General features: G+C 43.5%; 1 protein-coding gene and 1 pseudogene across 1 annotated transcript in view; both read left to right on the forward strand.

Moving 5' to 3' along the window:
- Window positions 1–19,700, forward strand: part of C32H6orf62 (chromosome 32 C6orf62 homolog) — a 73,380-nt gene that overhangs the window by 12,803 nt on the left and 40,877 nt on the right. The window contains exon 2 of the mRNA XM_087858172.1: window positions 7,625–7,785. Coding sequence (XP_087714298.1) covers window positions 7,726–7,785 — 60 coding nt within the window. The 5' untranslated portion in view covers window positions 7,625–7,725. The remainder of the gene's footprint in view (window positions 1–7,624; window positions 7,786–19,700) is intronic.
- Window positions 17,831–18,677, forward strand: LOC123794156 (AP-3 complex subunit sigma-1 pseudogene; annotated as a pseudogene).

Here is a 19,700-nt window from a genome sequence, read left to right on the forward strand (position 1 = left end):
TAATACAGGAGTTATAGGATTTTATTCATGGACATTAGCAAAAAGCAGGAGGCTCATGAAAGATGAATGAAAATAATAGCATATATAAAAAAAAAATTGGAGATAGCGGGAAAGCTTAGGACTAGGTCAAAGGAAAATGGCCAGACTTGAGTTCGGAAAAAGGAAGGAGACCTTCTGGGTATATAGCTTCCCAGTGCAGGAAGAGTCTTGGTCAATAAGCTGTATTACATTTTCTAGTCTCCGTAGCTCTTGGGGATAGGTTTCCAGCAGCAGTAAGAGAACAATTCTAGTCTACCTCGTGGGAGAAGTTATATCCGTTATTATAGGTTTTAGCTTAGTAGAATATCTCAGGCTGAACGTGGCAGACATAAACTGGTTAACTTCAGGATAAGGGGAAGTTCCTGGGATGGGAAGAGAAGAAACCACGTGGACAACTCTGGGGACTCAGACAGCAGGCGTCCTTACCCTGTGTCTCCAGGATCCTGCTGTTCATGTGATGCCGCTCCAGGGACGGTCTCTGTGTCCCTGTGAGGGCTCAGGCATTAAATATAGCAAGATCACGAAACACCACCACGCTTACAGGTCGGAGGTAAAATGGCGACGAATGAACTTAGAGTGGACCTTTTAACTGAGCCGGGGAAAGGTTCTTCAGTCACTGAGCACTAAACCTGTCAGTTCCTTCTTGTCTGCGAAGTAGGATGAGAATGAAGATGTTTCTCAGGAAAATGAAACGTGGTGACCAGGTGACCAGCCCAGAAAGTGAGCCCGGAGTATTGAAAGTGGAAAACATAAGGACATATTTCAGGCTCTCAGAAGTAGTTGAGGCCAAGGACAGTTTTTGAGGGTCAAGGAAATGTTCTATATCTCGACTGTGGTGGTGGTTATGAGACTCTATATAATTACCCAAACCCATAAACTGTGCACTTAAAATAGGTGAATTCTATTGTATATAAGTTATATTGTAATAAAGCTAGAACATAAAGAAGCTGAGGTAAGGTAGGCAGGTCCCTAGGAGAGACCTCCTGGATGCTGGGGAGAATAGAGATAGAACTCCCTCACTCATGGAAGGTTAGAGCCCGCCTTGTCAGCCACCGAGTGTCTGCGCATCAGCAGGTAGCAAACCAGAGGGCAGAGCTTGGCTGAGGGAACCATCAAGTGGCCCAGAGTCTGAGAAAAGTCAGCAAAGATGGCGTCAGAGCACCTGAAACCAAGGAAGGGCATCCTTAAAGCCACATCATTTTATTTTATTTTATTTTATTTTATTTTATTTTATTTTATTTTATTTTATTTTATTTTTATATTTTATAAAATAAAATATTTTATATTTTATATTTTATTTTATTCGTTTCATTTCATTTTTAAAGCCATGTAACTTTAATTCTGTCGTAACATTTGTATCTTTAATAAAACATTTCACATACGCCATTTCACTTTAATCAGCACAAAAACCTGCTAAGTGAACAATGCAAATATTACCTGTCCGTCACACAGAGAAACCGTGAGCAGCAGGGCTGCTGTTCAGGAGGTGTGCCAGGCACCAAGTGATTGCCTCTCGGCTCCAAATTCACTGTCCTGTCATAGAGGGAAGATTCCCAAGTTCCACAGCGACTTCCTGCTAATGTCGCTTCCCCTCCAGTGAGGTCTGGATCCCAGAGAGGAGGAAATTCCTTAGGTGCTCTTCCTCAGCACCCACGGAAGCGAAGAGAACTCTCAAGAGTGCAGTATAAGGAGCGCTCTTGTCCTGCTAGCCCAAACCTGGCATTCAGTGCAGAGCCACCCGTGCTGAGATTTGGACCTTGTTGGAGAGGGTATGCCAGAGGCAGGAAGTCCTGTGGTGCTGCGCCCAGCGAACTTGCTGGAAATCCCTCTGGGCTTGCCTGAAATCCACCCTCGAAGGTGCCAGAAGAAGCTGCTCACTGGATGGTGTGTGCAGAGACCAGAGACGGTCTACTGCAGTATTGCCCCAGGGGCGGTGGGGGCACCAAGGAACCGTTGGCTGCTGGGTGCTGACAGTCTCTGCAGCCCGCCCTCATCAGCACTACCCGATATTACCAGGAAAACTGAGAATGTAGTTTACTCAGCAAAATCTCCTTCTACGTATCAATGGCCAGGACCGCTGTTGTGCTAATGAGTCACCGTCCAGTGACCTTGGGGAATGTTGATAACTGTGCACCTGTGAGCTCACACAGACACTTAATCTTCTTTAGAACTTGGTTCTGACCAAGTCCTTCCCTCTAAGGAGTAGGAAGAATAGCTCGTTTTAAATCAGATTGTCCTTCAGTCTCCCCAGAGTGGAGTTTATTCTGTACTATTTATTATGACCAAGAGACTAGATCCAAATTGCCCAGAGGCTGTCAGGAAATCAGAAGTCCTTCATCTTAGTCCCCAGTCACCTCACTTAGGCACTGAGCTGCTGGTAGGGACATTGCGTGGGACTCCCTAGCCTTGGGGAAGCCCCCAGAAGGCTCATCATCCCAGGTGAAGCTGCCATCTGAGAAGATGGTGGAGAGTGTGAACTCTCTCTGCTCCTAAATTTTCTAATATGAGAATGTCGAGAGTTCAAAATTTAGTTTTCAGATCACCAGGGTTATACTTACAAATGAAGATTCATTGGCTTTTTCCTGGAAACCTCTTTAAAGGTAAAGGTACCACCTACAACGTATTCTTGCTCCGAAATTGAATCCGAATTGGAAATCTATTACCAATTTAAGGAGATACTGGAGTAGAGAATTATGTTAAACACCATGGGGATGCCATCAGCAAAATCCAAAGTATAGGAAATTCTACAGAACAAATAATCTGTGTCTTTCCAACAACTAAATGGCAAGATTTTTTTTTTAAAGTAGCAAGAAGGATTTGTAGAGTAAAAGAAAAAATATTAACAAATGCGACTTGTGGATCTTGTTTGAATTAACCAACTATAAAAAATAATAAGGGAAATCTAGACACTGTATATTTTATGATGTTAAGATATTAGGTATGACAATGGTATTGTGGGTTCCACTCTAATAGTAAATAGTATTTGTAGTTTAATGGTATATCTGGTATTTGCTTTAACATCAATCAATGTAGGAAGGAAGGGTAAAGGTGTAAATCAGGTTTTCCTAACATGGGTACTATTGACATGTTGGGCCAAAAAACCCCTTGTTGTGTAGCATCCCTGGCCTCTACCCACTAGATGCCAGGAGCTCTCCTCTGCGGTGATGAACAGAAGTGCAGACGTTGAGGGGCACCTCGCTGGCTCAGCCAGTGGAGTGTGCGACTCTTGATCTCGGTGTTGTAAGTTCTAGCCCATGGTAGGTGTAGAGATTACTAAAAAAACAAAAAAAAATCTTTATTTTTTAAAAAGATTTTATTTTGTTTATTTATTTGAGAGAGAGAAAGAGGAAGCACAAGTGAGGGGGAGGCGAGGGAGAGGGAGAACAGGCCTCCTGCTGAGCAGGGAGCCCGCTGTGGGGCACAATCCCAGGACTCCCAAGATCGTGACATGAGCCGAAGGCAGACGCTCATCCAACTGAGCCACCCAGGCGTGACCAAAAAAAAAAAAAAAAAGTTAAAAAAAAATGCAGATATTGACAAATACCCCTGTGAGGAAAATCACTCAGTTAAGAGCGTTTGTCTAAATAAAACCGTATTGGCATTGTGTTGATAACAGTTGAGGCTAGCACATATGCATACGCGAGAATTTGTTATTTTATCCCCTCTACTTTTATATATGTTTGAAACTTTCAGTGATTTTTTTTAAAATAGTACCTTAAAAAGGATTAAACAAGGAGTGGGGGGGGTTGGAAATATTGGAAAATATTTGGCCATAATAACCTTGGCAACCACAGATTTTCATACCAGTTTATTTTTGACAAGCCATTTGATGTGCTATAGGCACAGCTAAGAGAAGTGAAGTGGCGAAACATTATCGAGGGAGGTTGAAAATGTATGACTCGAGTGATATTAAAAACTATGTAGCATATGTATATAAGTCAGCTGTTTTTAGCGGACACCGTTGGTGCAGAATTAAAAGACAAAGGATGGTGTGGATAGTAGCCCATGTGCTGTATGTGGGCCTTTAGGTATGTTTTGTTTAGCCTGTATATTAGTGGCCTATACATTGTCTTAAAAAATTGAATTTATCGTCAACATCTTAAAAACTGGGTGATTTCCATAAGCAGAGACAAAAGGCAAATGACAAGCTGAGAGAAAATGTATGCAATGTATTTCACAGATAAAGGCCTCATTTCCCTAATTTATAAAGAGCTCTAAAAATACTGAAGGAAAAAAAAAAGCCACCAACTCAGTGGGAAAAAGGACAAAAGACAGGAACAGAGAGCTCAAGGAAGAAGATATACAAATGGTCCTTAAATGTATGAAACAACACTCAACTTCACTCATAATAAGAGGTATGCAAATTAAAACACTGAGAAACTATTTCTCACCTAGCAGATTGGCAAATATAGAAAAACTTGACAACTGTACTTTCAGTAAGCAAAATTCTCAAGCAGCCCCCCATGATACCTGATCTTTGGAGTTATACCCTTGAATAGGTTATAGTGTATGGCAAAGGCAGTTGGATTTTATGAATGTAATTAAGGTTCCAATCATTTGGCTCTAAATCAAAAGGGACATTATCCTGGTGGTCCTGACTTACTAGTGGGGTGCCCTTCAACAGTGGGCTTAGACCTTTCCTGAGGGCAGAGACCTTCTCCTACTGGCCTTAGAGAAGCAGGCCACCGTGAGCGTTACAGCCCCAAAGAAATGAATTCTGCCAACAACCCGAACAGGCTTAGAGTCAGTCTTCCCCAGTGGAGCCTCCAGATGAGAACACAGCCCAACCAACACCTCATTTTCAGCCTTGTAAGACCCTGAGCATGGGGCCTGGCTAAGCTGTGCTCACACTGCTGACACATGGAAACTGAGATAATAAATGTGTTTGGTTTTAAGCTATTAAGAGCACGACAGTTTGCCACACAGCAACAGAGTACTAGTAAAATACTAATAAAACAGAATACTAATAACACACTCTCTAGGTGAGGCTGGGAGGATGCCATGTCCACATGCACATTGACTTTGGACCTAGCAATGCCGCTTCTGGGGGTTTACTCTGAAGGTATGCACCATAAATTGAAAACAACATGTGTGCAGGGCTTTTCAGCACAGCGTGATTTATAACGCCAAACTTTTGGAAACGACCTAAATTCCATATAAGTAGAAGGTGGGTTGAATAAATTGTGGTCTGTCTACACAATGTTACCATACTATGAAGCCATACACAAAGAATTAGGGAGATCTGCGAAATGGAGCATTCCCACGATATGCCATTAAATGAAAAGAGTAGAATGAGAGTGTATATTGCATTCTACCTTTAGTGAAGAAAGCACTGAGAATGCATGTCTCTACTTACATCTTCATAAAAAAGAAAGAGAGGCTCAATCAGGAACTAATGGAAATGGAATATGGTTATTTAATGGGAATGGGGAGGGATGCCTGGGTGCCTCAGTCAAAGTGTCTGCCTTGGCTCAGGTCAGGATTGCAGGGTCCTGTGATCAAACACCACATTGGGCTGCTTGCTCGGCAGGGAGCATGCTTCTCCCTCTGCCTGCCGCTCCCTCTGCTTGTGCGCTCTCTCTTTCTGACAAATAAATAAAAATGAAAACTTAAGAAAAAATAATGGGAGTGGGGAACGGGATGGGGTGTGACTTTTGAGCATCTACTTCTTTAGTTTTGAACTATGGGAATATTTCACAAATGGAAAAGATAAGTAAGAACTCTATTAATGATATGGATGTTGAAGTAGAGGGAAGCAAGCCAATATCTGCAGTTTATTTTGAAATGCTTCAAAAACAAAACAGATGGATGGATACAGGGATGTTTAGATGAATGTGGTAAAGCAAATATAGTAAAATGCTAATGGTAGGCTCTAGGTACTGGGTGTACAGATGTTCCCTGTAAAATTTTTTTCAGCTCAACTGATTGAAAATGTTATAATAAAATGTTGGAAAACATTACGTGAAAATGAACGAACAAAAGCAAACCCTAAAGCAATCCTAACTGTATATTAAGTTGGTAATGTAAACACATAGAGAAAAGAATGAATTCAAGTCCATTTTGAACACTGTACTCTGTGCACTCCAAGTGGAATGTATTTTTTTTATTAGAGAGAGAATGAGTGGTAGGGAGGGGCAGAAGGAGAGGGAGATGCAGACTCCCTGCTGAGCAAGAAGCCCAATGTGGGGCTTGATCCCAGGACGCAGAGATCATGACCTGAGCTGAAGGCAGATGCTGAACCCACTGAACCACCCAGGCGCCCTAGTGGAATATATTTTAAGGACAAAACGTTTCAAAGAAATCTTGAACTTTCCTTATTAGAAATTTCCATTCATGACAGGCTCCTCTGCTTTGAGCCTGCTTCTTCCTCTCCCACTCCCCCTGCTTGTGTTCCCTCTCTCGCTGGCTGTCTCTATCTCTGTCAAATAAATAAAATCTTAAAAAAAAAATTTCCATTCATGATAAGCAGGTCAGTCAGCTCTCCTAAGTTACCATAAATACAGGCCAACAGAATTCTTCCTGAAACAGCCTCTTTGGGTTCAGTTTCAGAGCATAAATAACCTTGTTCACAGTAATTTACCAAAAATAGACGTGGGCTGTAGTTCCAGGAAGAATTTTTATATTACCCAGTAGGTGGCAATACTATCTAATGTAACTGAAAGCAGACCTTGAATTTTAAAGACTCCTACATCTGATAAGCTATATACTATGTTGATTTTCTCACCTATTGAGCGAACTACACTTTCATTAATATCTCTGCAAAGTAATGTTCTTCAGAATTTTAGTAACAAAGAAAAAATAGATCCTACTTCCAAATTCAGAATCACTGGATTAGTAGGGACTGACGTCCATTTATCTACCTCCAACCAGAAGAGCCCTCCTACTCTATTATTTTTTATCTGCCCAAGAAATAGGACATTTCTCAAAGTTCTGTTCCAACATTTAGCATAAAGTCAAGTGGTTCATTCATTCATGTTTCCATTCATTCTTCAAAGAGCAGTTCCTGAGTAATTACCGAATACCAGGTACTGCGCTCAGTATCATGGATAAGACGGTGCCTGCGGACATAGTCCTGCTGCCCTCGATGAGCTTATCATCCATTGCCCAAAATAGAGGAGTCGGTGTGGTTCCTAGTGGCATGGCTTGCTCTATTCTTTGCAGCTCAAGCAGAGGAAAGATCTTACAACCGTAAGACATGGAGACCCCAGTGGGAAAGAATAGACAAGCAAACAATTACAAGGCATAGTAAGAAATGCGTGGGAGTAGGTAGACGGTGCTGTGAGGCACACAGGATGGCAAGAGCCCAGCTAGTCATAAGAGTAGTTAGGGAAGACATTGCAGGTGAAGGGACGTTTTAAACTGAGACCTGAAGCTAGACAGGCAGGGGCCCAATGGGGAAGGATGGAATGGGGGACAAGGGAAGGGCTATGGAGGTTGCAAAAGTTGGAGGGGGAGGGATACCATCTATTCTGATCTGTATCCCCAATACAGTGTCTAGCACACAGTCGACTTAGATTAAACACAACCCTCCCTCTATTGCTGTCACACAATGTGATCTTAGATCTCTCCTCTTCTTTGGGTCTAGGTGTCCTCACTCTGAAGGTACCTGAGATCCCTCGGACATTGTGGAGCGGGAAAGGTAAGGATCTCAGGATCTAAGTCTGAGGACCGATACGTAATACACAGATGGAGAAAAGAGAGCAACCCAAGAGGCAGGAGAAAGCAGGCGAGCGTGGCATCTTAGAGGTGGGTACTGTGGTCACACTGCAGCGGGTTGAGGATAGAGGAACAGGTGAACGTGTGGAACCAGCAAGCACAGAAAACTCTAGAGGAATCTGGCAGGGGAGGGAAGACAAGACAGGAAAATGCTTGAGCATGTTTATATGTTGCTAGAGAGGAGACAGGGAGAGGTTGCGGGGGGCAAGGGAAAAACAGATAAGGCAACCAGAAAGGCGGGAGAGCATGGGAACTAAGCACGGGGACTAGAAGAGGGACGCCCAGAGAGGTACTGAGCTCATTAAACACCCAGAGTGGATTTTTTTTTTAAGACTTTATTTTTTTAGAACAGTTTTGGGTTCACAGCAAAATTGAGCCAAGTACAGAATTTTCCCGAATGCCCTGTGCCCCCATCCCCTGGTTGTCAGCATCCAGGGCGGGAGTGGTACGTTTGTTACAACTCATGAGGCTACTTTGATACATCTTTATCAACCAGAGTCCACAGTTTACTCAGGCTTTACTCTTGGTGTTGTACATTCTGTGGGTTTGGACCAACGTGTCATGATGTGTGTACGTCATGTGACACAGAATATTTTCACTGCCCTGAAAACCCTCTGTGCTCCATGCACTCCTCCCTCCCTTTCCACGACCGCCGGCCACCACTGATCCTTTTCCTGTCTCCATAGTTTGGCCTTTCCCACAGCGTCATGTAGCTGGGACCCTGCAGCACGCAGCCTTTTCAGACTGGCTTCTTCACTTCGTAGCACGCGTTTTAATTTCCTCCATGTCTCTTCATGACTCATTTCTTCTCAGTCCTGAGTAATATTCCAGTGTCTGGATGCACCGGTTTCTTTAGAGTGGATCTTTTTAAACAAACAGTATTTTCAGGAATCGTGAAATGAAGCAAATAGTAAAACGACCAGAAAGCAAATGCAGAAAGTGAAAATTTTCTGTTTTGAGCTTTGTACATATGTGAGTAAGAAAAAATTTTTTGATAAAAAAATTACAGTACAAGGAAAGGGGGAGAGCAATACTTTGATACTTTTGTATTGCATGCAAAAGATACAGTTTAGGGGAAAATACTAAATGGTACCACTGGATATGTTCTTTTTTTTTTTTTTTAAGAGGAGGGGAGGGACAGAGAGGGAGAGAATCTTAAGCAGGCTCCGCACCCAGCGTGGAGCCCCATGTGGGACTCTATCTTATGACCTGAGATCACGGCCTGAGCTGAAACCCAGAGTTGGACACTCAACCAACTGAGCCACCCAGGTGCCCCTGACTGGATCTGAGTCACTTTCCAGTTTTAAACAATTAATTTAAAAAGAGGAAATGTCAACTTTATTTTATTATTATTTTTTTTTTTTTAGGAAATGTCAACTTTAAAGATTTACTCAATTTAGTAAATTGTTTCAAGTATGAACTAAAATTTGTACTTACCAAACACATATATCACACTTCTCCATTTGCGCTGTGTGACAATTTTAAATTTTATTTTATTTTTCTTAAAGATTTTCTTACTTATTTGTCAGAAAAAGAGAGAGTGCCCCAGAGGGGGGCAGGGGCAGAGGGAGATGACATGGGGCTCGATCCCAGGACCCTGAGATCATGACCTGAGCCGAAGGCAGATGCTTCACTGACTGAGCCACCCAGGTGCCTTTACTTATAATCACTGCGCTATCATTTTTCTTTCTCAATTTAGTATTTAAAAGCAAAAATATAGTACGCCAGGGGCTGGACACAGAACTGTACCCAAAGTGAACTGCAATGATTCACTGGATACGTACTCTCCAAACCAGCTGGGTGTGGCTGTGCCTGGGTGTGTGGGATGCCAGCCGCGTAACCACGAGGGCTCTGAACCCCTGCATGGAGGGTACAGTGTTTATTAACGGAATGATAAAAGTGCTCATTTCCAGTTTATACATATATTTTAGGAAAACCCAACAGTAACTGCTACAGTTGTTTGGAACTGACCGGCAAAAGATTGTTTTCAGGAAGGAGTATTTTATCTGATGCTGTGTAGAATTGCCAGCCCATGGCGATGGTTAGAGGACCAGCCTCGCAGTTTGGACAGCTATGCAGTCCACCCGGGGGCAGGCATGAGGGGTGTCCTATAACATCACCCCCTCCGTCCCCCTAGGTCGGCCATGCAGACGTTCTTCCCTGTGGCAGACGGAAAGGCCGGAACAAGGTTTAACAAGGGACAGGCTTGCTGCCGAGGCAGGGGTGGTAGGAGCAAGACCCCCTGGGAGAGAGGGGAAATGGATGCAGGTTGGCAAGTGTCGTGGACTATTAAGGCTCACATACCCTGCAAGAAGGAGACACACATGGGAGTACATGGCACGTAGGTACAGGGCCCAGACATGCTGTAGGAGCCCCCCGCAGCAGCTTGCCAGTCACTCTGGGTCACAGATTAGCAACAGGCCTCTGAGAACTGAGTGAATAAGCTGAGGGTTTTTATTTTTCGATTTTAATTTTATTTAAGTCATCTCTACCCCCAATGTTGAGCTCGAACTCATGACCCTGAGATCAAGAGTTGCATGCTCCACCAACTGAGCCAGCCCAGTGCCCCAAATAACCTGAGTTTTTGAGGCTCTTCCTTTCTGAGTACACCTAAGCGTTTGTGGGCCCTATGAAAGAGAGCGCCTGATTGGGTGGGTCTACCAGTATTCCCCAGCAGGAGCATCCCCACTGGGAAGAGAGCCACTGTACCCTCCTCTTGGAGGGGAGGTTCTCCCACTCCCCCAGCTGCCTTGGACTCCTTCCCGGACAGCAGGGTTGGCTTCTGGCAAAGAGCACAAACCACAAATATTTTACGTAGAAAGCCTGTGTTTGGGACGACTTTCCTCAGAAAGGTCTATGGGCTTGCCAAGAGCCTAGAGCGCAATGGAAAGCTCTTAGGCGCAGTAGAAATGGTTAGAAACAGCTACTATGCAGAAAGAACAGAGAGGAAACCCAGGATTCAGGACCCAGTGGAGGCTGAAGACCGCTTTTGCCAAAGCCTAGAGTAACTTTTTCTGTTGACTTCAGTGGAGAGGGAGGGCAGATTGTTACACTTCTTTAAATCCAGGGTTGGGAAACTTTTTTCTCTACAGGGACAGATACTAAATATTTTAGGCTTTCTTTATTGCATACTGTTTGTTTGTTTGTTTGTTTGTTTGTTTGTTTGTTTTTACCACCCGTAAAAAAAGAAAAACCATTCTTAGTTCTCAGGCAAGACAAAACCAGGCCATGGGCTGAATTTGGCCTGAGGACCATGTTTTGCTGACCTTTACTCTAGATAGTTGACACATTCTTAAACTGAAGAGAAATCATAAGGAATCAATCTATCAGAGAGAGCGAAGTTACTTTCTACCATCCCAAGAAAGGCTATTTTCTTGCAAGAAACTTGATAAATAATTTTGAAATGGATGTATGAAAGAATCACTTTCTTCCTACCGGAGCGAAAAAGAAAAGAGAGTAGTCGTGGGTGAGCAAAGTCCATCTAAGGAGGTGAATGAGAAATGAGAAGAGCTAAGGCCGCGCTACCCTCCGTGGAAAGGAGGAGGCCGGGGAGTTACAGGGTGTCTTATTTGTGTTACAGATTTGCTAATGCAACTTCTTTTCTTCGGAGAATGTATGGGTTAGATATGAAATAGATTTATGGAAAGTAGATTGAAAAAGAAATTCAATGAAAAGGAGCCACATATACCCCCAACCATGTTTATGTTGGATTCAAGACTCCAGAGTGTTTATGAAAATTAGAAAAACAAGCTCCAGTCCCAATCGTGCATGGCTGTGAAAATGAAGAGGAGGGAGGCGTCTGATGGACCAGTGTGAGCACAGAGTTTTCTCAGAAGTTCAGGATTTTAAAAGGCTTGTCGAGAAGATAAAAGGGGGCGTACCTTCCTCAAAATGAATACAATATGAGCAAAACCCTACACAGTGTTGTGAAACCTAGAATAGGTGGAGTTATAGCCTCCCCCTTAGAGGCCTAAGGTTTTTGTGAGCAGTCACGGCCAGGTCAGGACTGGCTGCGTGATTTGGGCCGGTCCAGTGCAAGGTGATCACGGGAGTCCCCGTGTAAAAGAACATTGCTCCTAATTTCAAGATGGTAAGACCAGTGCAAAAACCAAGCACCGGGCGCCCTGAGCAAGTGCTCGGGGGCACGCTCACGAAGCCAGTCTTGGGGGAGGACTCAGGACTGCCAGACCCTACCTCAGCCCAGCCATCTCTGTTCTCTCGAAGGTTCTCAAGATGTGTCAACAGTGTATATAGGAACCTCTACCAGCTTCCCCTTCATTTGTACTGGGTTCCTGTAATGCCCTTTGTAGCTCACTGGTCAACGGGGCTGCAGGACACAATTTAGGCTCAGGACCTAAATCTTTCTGCCAAGCAGGAACTGAGACTGCCTGAAGTTTTACGTAAACAGAGAAGACAAAAACAGCAAATGTCCGACCTGCCTGGAGGGCACCATGTCAGCCAGGGGGAGTAGAAGAGTGCCCTGTGGTGACCCCCCTTCCCCCCCACCAGCAGAGTATCCCAGCCCCTGACCTGGATCCCGGCAATTAGTAGCTTCTCTAGGACAACAGGATGGAGGTGACAACAGGGAGACTTTCTTAGACCTCCCACCCCACAAGGAGGGGAAGGGCTGGTAAAGGCGTATTTGGATTTACAAAGAAACAGGAAGAGCAGTATTCTGTGCTGCTTTGCTGGATTAACATAAATGCCAAGAGATAACAATAAGCCAGGAACATACCCCGTGATTTTTCTTCACCCCCTCGTAAAGCAGCGTTTATAGTAATCTGCCAAGTTTTAACAAAGGAAAGAATTGAGGCCCAATAAGTGTGTGTAAGAGCATCAAATGATAATGCAGGTGTTTAAAATGAATTGAAGTGTCTAGAACTATACAAAATAGGATAACGTAGGAATGGGCCCATATGATCTGAGTCGTGATTAGTCTTTGAGAAATCACAGGACACATGAGGAGAAACTGAAAGACTGGGCAAAGAAACAAATCTCAAATTTTGGGGGAAAAAAAAGGAGAAAGTTTAATTCTGAAAATAGGGACTAGTAAATTTGAAATTTAAATTGTTGGTAAAACTGTGAGCAAACTGCACTACACAAATAGTAAGAATGACGTGGGGACAGAAGCCCACCTGTGTTCTGTAAACAAGTCCCTTCAGTCCAGACTCTCTTAAAAAAGGGGGGTGGTGACGGAGGTGCAATCATCGTGCTAAATCAATGGAATAAAACTGGTAATTCCAGCAAAATGATGAGCAAAACCTAGCATGTTGTCCTTGGGGACAGATAAAGAAATGGGGACAGATGAATCAGCAGTTTAAACCATACAAACTGTGTTGACTAATGAATGTACCAGAGTCAGCCTGTGCAGGTGGTGTCGCACAGATCTGCCCGTCACTCACGTTCCAACGTAGCAGCTTTGCCAGTAATTTACACGTTGGCACAGGAGCTGTGCTCGTCAGGTTTAAAGATTATCCTCAAGCGAGGAAGGGATTCCAGCCTGTATAGATTCACCACTATCTCTACAGGCTGGAATCCCAATTCCAAACCAACAGGTTGATATTTTAACTAGAATAAATGTAAAGAGATATTTTTAGGTTAAAAAAAAAAAAGACTTTTGTTGGAGCGCCTGGCTGGCTCAGTGGGTAGAGACTGCGATCCTTGATCTCAGGGTTGTGGGTTTGAGCCCCAGGTTGGGTATAGCGATGACTTAAAAATAAATATCTAAAAAAAAAAAAATCACTGAGATTAAAAATAAATAAAAAAGATTTTTGTACAAATACAAGAAGGAGGAGACCAGGCTTGGTAACAATTCATAAAGCATACAGAAAACCTGAGAAGATTGCTTATGCATTAAAATGATTGCTTATGCATTAAAATGAAGCAGCCCTGCAGCTCTACAGTGTGATTGTTGAGAAAGCTGATACGGTGTTAAGCCAAATTATCAGAAACAAAAATAATCGTTCATTAAGAAGTTAGTTATGAGCCCTGGCTCTTGAGAGCCAGAATGGCAACCAGTGTTCAAATAGCAGCTCTGCTGCCTTGGGTGACCTTGGACAAGTTGATCTCTTTGTATCCACGCTCCTCTGTTCCTCCCTTTTAAAAATGAGGGTAATGGTAATACCCACTTAATAGGGTTCTTCTGAATATTCAGAGATAATACTTATAAAACCTTTAGATTAGGGGCGTGTGTGTGGCTCAGTCAGTTAAGCGTCTGCCTTCTGCTCAGGTCATGATCCCAGGGTCCTGGGATTGAGCCCCAGTGGGGCTCCCTGCTCAGCGGGGAGTTTGCTTGTCCCTCTCCCTCTGTTCTTGCCCCCCCCACCCCAGCCCCATGCTCGTGCTCTCTCTCTCGCTCATTCTGCTCTCTTTCTCAACTAAATAAATAAAACTTAAAAAAAAAATCCTTTAGGTTAGTATTCTATTAATATTACCTGTTACTGTTCAGTTCTGGACACTTTATATATGTTTGCATGTGTATGTGTGTGACTTTTTATTCAATCATATGTTTATTGAAAAATAACACACATATTAAAATCACATATTTATTGAAAAATAATACATCTATATTTAGCATATATAACATATATCCTAAAAGGTATATGCTGAAAAATTCTCCCTTGATTACCAGTTCTGGTAACCAGAAGATAACCCTTGTTCAGTTTCTTGCATACCTTTCATGTTAAGGTACAAATGGGCACGCTGTTCTATACCTTTGTTTTTCCCCCGTGTACTATGTATCTTTTCGTAGCAGCACATGTCGATCTGCTCCATCCTTTTTTAAACTACATGGTATCTCATTGTGTAGATGTACCATAATTGATTTCCCTTGTCTCCAAGTCCCGTTGAGGTTGTATTCAGGCTTTTGTTTTTGCAGACAGTCTGCCATGGATTTCCTTAGAGCTGGGACACTGGGGTCACACTGAATGCCTTTAAGTCCGGGTATTGTCACTGATTAACTCTGTGGCCCTGTCTTAGCTTTAGGGAACTGTAATCTCCTTAACTGTTAAATGCAAGCAGTCATGGTGCCAAACTCCCAGGGTTCTTGTGAGGATGCGGTGTAAAATGCCTTGCTTGGTCCCTCAGACACAGTAAGCTCTCGACAAATACGAAATACTCCTATCTTTTTGTTTTCCAACTTGATTTACATTTGAGCTTTTCTGTAAGGTGAGTTCTCAGAAGGCATATTGCTAGATCCAAAGGTTCATTTAAAACTGGTAGATAGGGGGCGCCTGGGTAGCGCAGTCGTTAAAGCGTCTGCCTTCGGCTCAGGGCGTGATCCCGGCACTCCGGGATCGAGTCCCACATCGGGCTCCTCCGCTGGGAGCCTGCTTCTTCCTCTCCCGCTCCCCCTGCTTGTGTTCCCTCTCTCACTGGCTGTCTCTATCTCTGTCAAATAAATAAAATCTTTAAAAAAAAAAATAAATAAAACTGGTAGATAGGGGCGCCTGGGTGGCTCAGTCAGTGAAGCATCTGCCTTCGGCTCGGGTTGTGATCCCGGGGTCCTGGGATCGAGCCCTACATCGGGCTCTCCCCTGAGTGAGGAGCCTGCTTCTCCATCTCCCCTCCTCCTGACTCTCTCTCTCTCTCTCAAATTAATGAATAGAATCTTTAAAAATAAATTTTTAAAAAATAAATAAAACCAGTAGATAGCGTGAACTTGTCTCCATGTTGGATCGTCCACTCGCCCCTCTGGATAAATACACACTACCTCTCTCCGCTCTGCGCTGTACCTTCGGAGGATGACCTCTATAAAACCGTATCAGACAGTGTCTTCACCCACCGACTTCTAGTCAGGTTCCCTGTGGGAAACACACGTGCAGGATGCCAGGGTGGGAGGAAGGAGCCCCAGGCTTGCTCCCCTCCCCCTCCCGCCGTGGTCAGAGCTCCCTCCCCTGGCTCCACGGGGGCCGTGGCAGCCAGTTCCTGCAGCTGCTTGGCTTTGCGGCTTCACCAACCCTCGGAGGTGCCCTCAACTCTGAGCACATCTATAAATAATCCTCTCTTCAAACTTCCTTCAGTTACCCTTTCACCATGCCATGTGGCTGGTACGCTAACCAATTTACATGCCCACTAATAAGCTGTGACAATACTTATTTTTACCATACTTTTGGCAATATTGTCAAGTCAAATATTTTTTGAGATTTTACCCAAAAATTCCCCTTGTTTGTTTTTTCTGAGCACCAGTGCTGTTATTTATCTTTTATCACAACACTTCCTGTTGAACTTCAGTTCCCCCCCTTTTTTTTTTAAGATTTATTTATTTATTTGACAGAGAGAAAGAGCACGTGCAAGCGGGAGGGGCAGGGAGAGGGAGAGAGAATCCCAAGTGGACTCGTGTTGAGCGCAGAGCCTGACACGGGCTCAGTCCCACAGCCCCGGAGATCAGGACACGAGCCGAAACCAAGAGTCAGACACTCAACCGACTGTGCCACCCAGGCGCCCCTAAAGATTATACTTTTTTAAAATAATGTCTACACCCAACGCGGATTTCGCACTTACAGCCCAGAGATCAAGAGTCACAGACTCTACGGACTGAGCCAGCCAGGTGCCCATGAAGTTCAGTTTCTTCAAGGCCTTTGCATAGGTTCAGACTGCTATAACAATACCATAGACTGGGTAGCTTATAAAAGGTGGAAATTTGTTTCTCACGGACGTGGAGGGTGGGAAGCCCAAGATCAAGGTGCAGGCAGGTTGGTGTCTGGTGAGAACCCGTTCTGAATTCATGCGCATCCTCGCGTGGTGGGAGGGGCAGGGGAGCTCTCTGGGGAGCGTTGTTGTTGTTGTTGTTGTAAAGTAATCTGGGGCGCCTGGCTGACTCCACCAGAAGAGCATGTGACTCTTCATCTTGGGGTCGTGAGTTTGGGCCCTACGTTGGGTGTGGAGATTACTAAAAATAAATACTTTACCGAGAAAAGTATTCAGGGGCACCGGGGTATCTCAGTCAGTCTTGGTTCCAGGGTCTTAGGATTGAGCCCTGTGTCTGGCTCCCTGCTCAGCAGGGAGTCTACTTCTGCCTCTGCCCCCTCCTAGCTTATGTTCTCTTGCTCACTCTCTTAAAAAAAAAAAAAAATTCATATATCAAGAAAAAGAAAAAGTAAGTTCTATACCAACATGAGACTCAAACATGACCCCGAGATCAAGAGTCACATGCTCTACCAACTGAGCCAGCCAGGCGCCCCTCGGGTCTTTTTATAAGGGTACTAATCACATTCATGGGGACTCCATCCTCATGACCTAATCACCTCCCAAAAGCTGCACCTCCAAATACCATCACTTTGGGAATTAGGTTTCAACACATGAATTTTGGGGGATGCAAACATTCAGCCCATAGCCAATACAGATATTTATTTCTTCAGTATTATATTACTTCAATCTTTAGAGGGCCAATTAAGAATATAAGAAAATCCAGGGGCGCCTGGGTGGCACAGCGGTTAAGCGTCTGCCTTCGGCTCAGGGCGTGATCCCGGCGTTACGGGATCGAGCCCCACATCAGGCTCCTCTGCTGTAAGCCTGCTTCTTCCTCTCCCACTGCCCCTGCTTGTGTTCCCCCTCTCGCTGGCTGTCTCTATCTCTGTCGAATAAATAAAAAAAAAAAAAAAACTTAAAAAAAAGAATATAAGAAAATCCAACAAATTATATTAAGAATTATTGGAAACTTAATACTTCACTCCAAAATATATGCTATTAAGGAATCACTATAAATTTTGTTAGGTGTGATGATGATGCTGTTGGCATATTTTAAAAAAAGGAAAAGCCCCTTATCTTTAGAAAGTATTCCTATACTTATAAGTGAGATGATATGATATCTATCTAGATTTACTTTAAAATGCTCCAGAAGAAGAAAACACAGTGCAGGGAACACATGGAACAAGCTGGGAAATGTTGGTAATCGTTGAAAGTGGGTGGGGGGTAGGTGGTGTTTATTATACCCATTCTTTCCCCCTCTATACCCATTCATTATCTCTGCTGTCATGTTTATTTGAAAATTTCCAAAATAAGTAAACAAGCAAAACCAATGGCAACCAGAAACAAAAAGACAACTAAAAAATTCAAGTAGGGAGAGCATGGCTAACAAAATGCAGCAGGGGTGGGGGGGGGCTCACCTGCCCCGGACTGGCCCCCAGCATCCGCCAGGTCAGCCCTGCCCCACCCGGCGGTCATCAGGGTGACCCTCATTTTCAACAACCTTGGGAAGCAGTGGCTGTCCGCATATTACCTACCCGACTGTGAAGACCCACAACAGCAAACCATCAGGGAGACTTTCCATCTGGTACCGAAGAAAGATGAAAATGTTTGTAAACCTCCTAGAAGGAGGGCTATTAATTTGAGGATCTGACCACAAACTGACTTATGGACATTACACACAGCATTATATTTTGTCTTCCATGTGGATTCTTTAGAGAGCAAAGTTGGTATTTTAGATCTAATTCGGATATTCTTAGAAACATTTGACAAGTATTTTTGAAAATGTCTGAACTGGATTTAATTCTCCCTGTAGACAAGGTTGACAGTATTTTGCAGAAATGGTGCTGGGGGAATGGTATTGGAGACCGACACGAATGAGATTGTTATATATACTGATGCACAAAATACCCTGAAGACATCTGAGGCTGGCGTAGCAGGAGGTCCAGTACATGCTGATCCACTGTAAAGAATATGAATCTTGGGGGCTCCTGGGTGGCTCAGGTCATGATCTCAGGGTCCTGGGATCGAGCCCCGTATCGGGCTTCTTGCTCTTGCTCAGCGGGGAGCTGTTTCTCTCTCTCCCTCTGCCCTTCCCCCCTGCTCCTGCGTGCACTCTCTCTCTCTCAATATATAAAATCTTAAAAAAAAAAAAAAAAAAGATTATGAATCTTCCTGCAATCCCAAGAAATATTAACATTGATGACATAAGTATAAAAATGCCAAGCCAGGCTTCTCTTAGATAAAAAATTAGAAAAGCTAAAAAAAAAAAAAAAAAAAAAGACTATTCCCAGGTAAAATCCAGAGGGAAAGGTCATTTAAGGTTACATGCGTTGTTCACCAAAAATAGGGGAGACTGTTAATTTGTGCTCTTGAATTTAAGTCAAAGTACCATACAGAAGTTGTGTAACATTGAGTAATTCTGTGTGTTTTTGTTTCTCTTCTAATCTGTATTCCTGTGCCCATCAAAGGCCAGCCTCTCATACTGGCCACTACAGTATTTCAGAAAATGTTTCTTTAATTATGTACAACCCAAAATGTTGCTGTTTCGAATGGATTACAAGTGTAGCATTCTTTAATTCTTTCTGCTATTTGTCACAGTTGTTATTTAAAGAATCAAGCATGTATTGCATGAAAACATTATGACCTTTTTCTCTTGGCTAAAATAAGCACCAACGTAACTGGGGGAAAAAATGATCTATGATCTGGGTTCCCTTAAGTATGACTGTGAACATTTAATCATAACTTTTCAGTTGTGATTTTATGTTCACATATTTGAGTATCTCCCAATATTTGTTTACTTATTTATTTATTTATTTAGAGAGTGGGGGGAGGGGAAGAGGGAGAGAGAGAATCTTAGGCAGGCTCCACCCCCATCGAGGAAGTCAACGTGGAGCTCTGTCTCACGACCCTGAGAACGTGCCATGAGCCAAAATCAAGTCGGACGCTTAACCAACTGAGCCATCCAGGTGCACCTCTCCCAATTTTTAAAAGAAAAATTTCAAATGTATATGGCCTATCCACAGATTTCTCATATCCTCTTTATTTTGAAAAATCTTGTAAGTACATGAACATTGAAAGAATACCATTATGAAAGCCTGTGTGCGCATTACCTAGATTAAACAACTGTCAACAACTTGCCATGTTTATCTCGCCGCAGACACTTTGTATGCTTAACTGACCATGTGATAAGGTTCATGACACTTGCTCCTTCTGTTGCTTCCTCCTCCTCCTGGCCCTGCCCAGAACCCTTCACCAAC

This window comes from Ursus americanus, chromosome 32 (assembly GCF_024610735.1).
Source record: "Ursus americanus isolate L20-20 chromosome 32, mUrsAme1.1.p, whole genome shotgun sequence".
NCBI lineage: Eukaryota > Metazoa > Chordata > Mammalia > Carnivora > Ursidae > Ursus > Ursus americanus.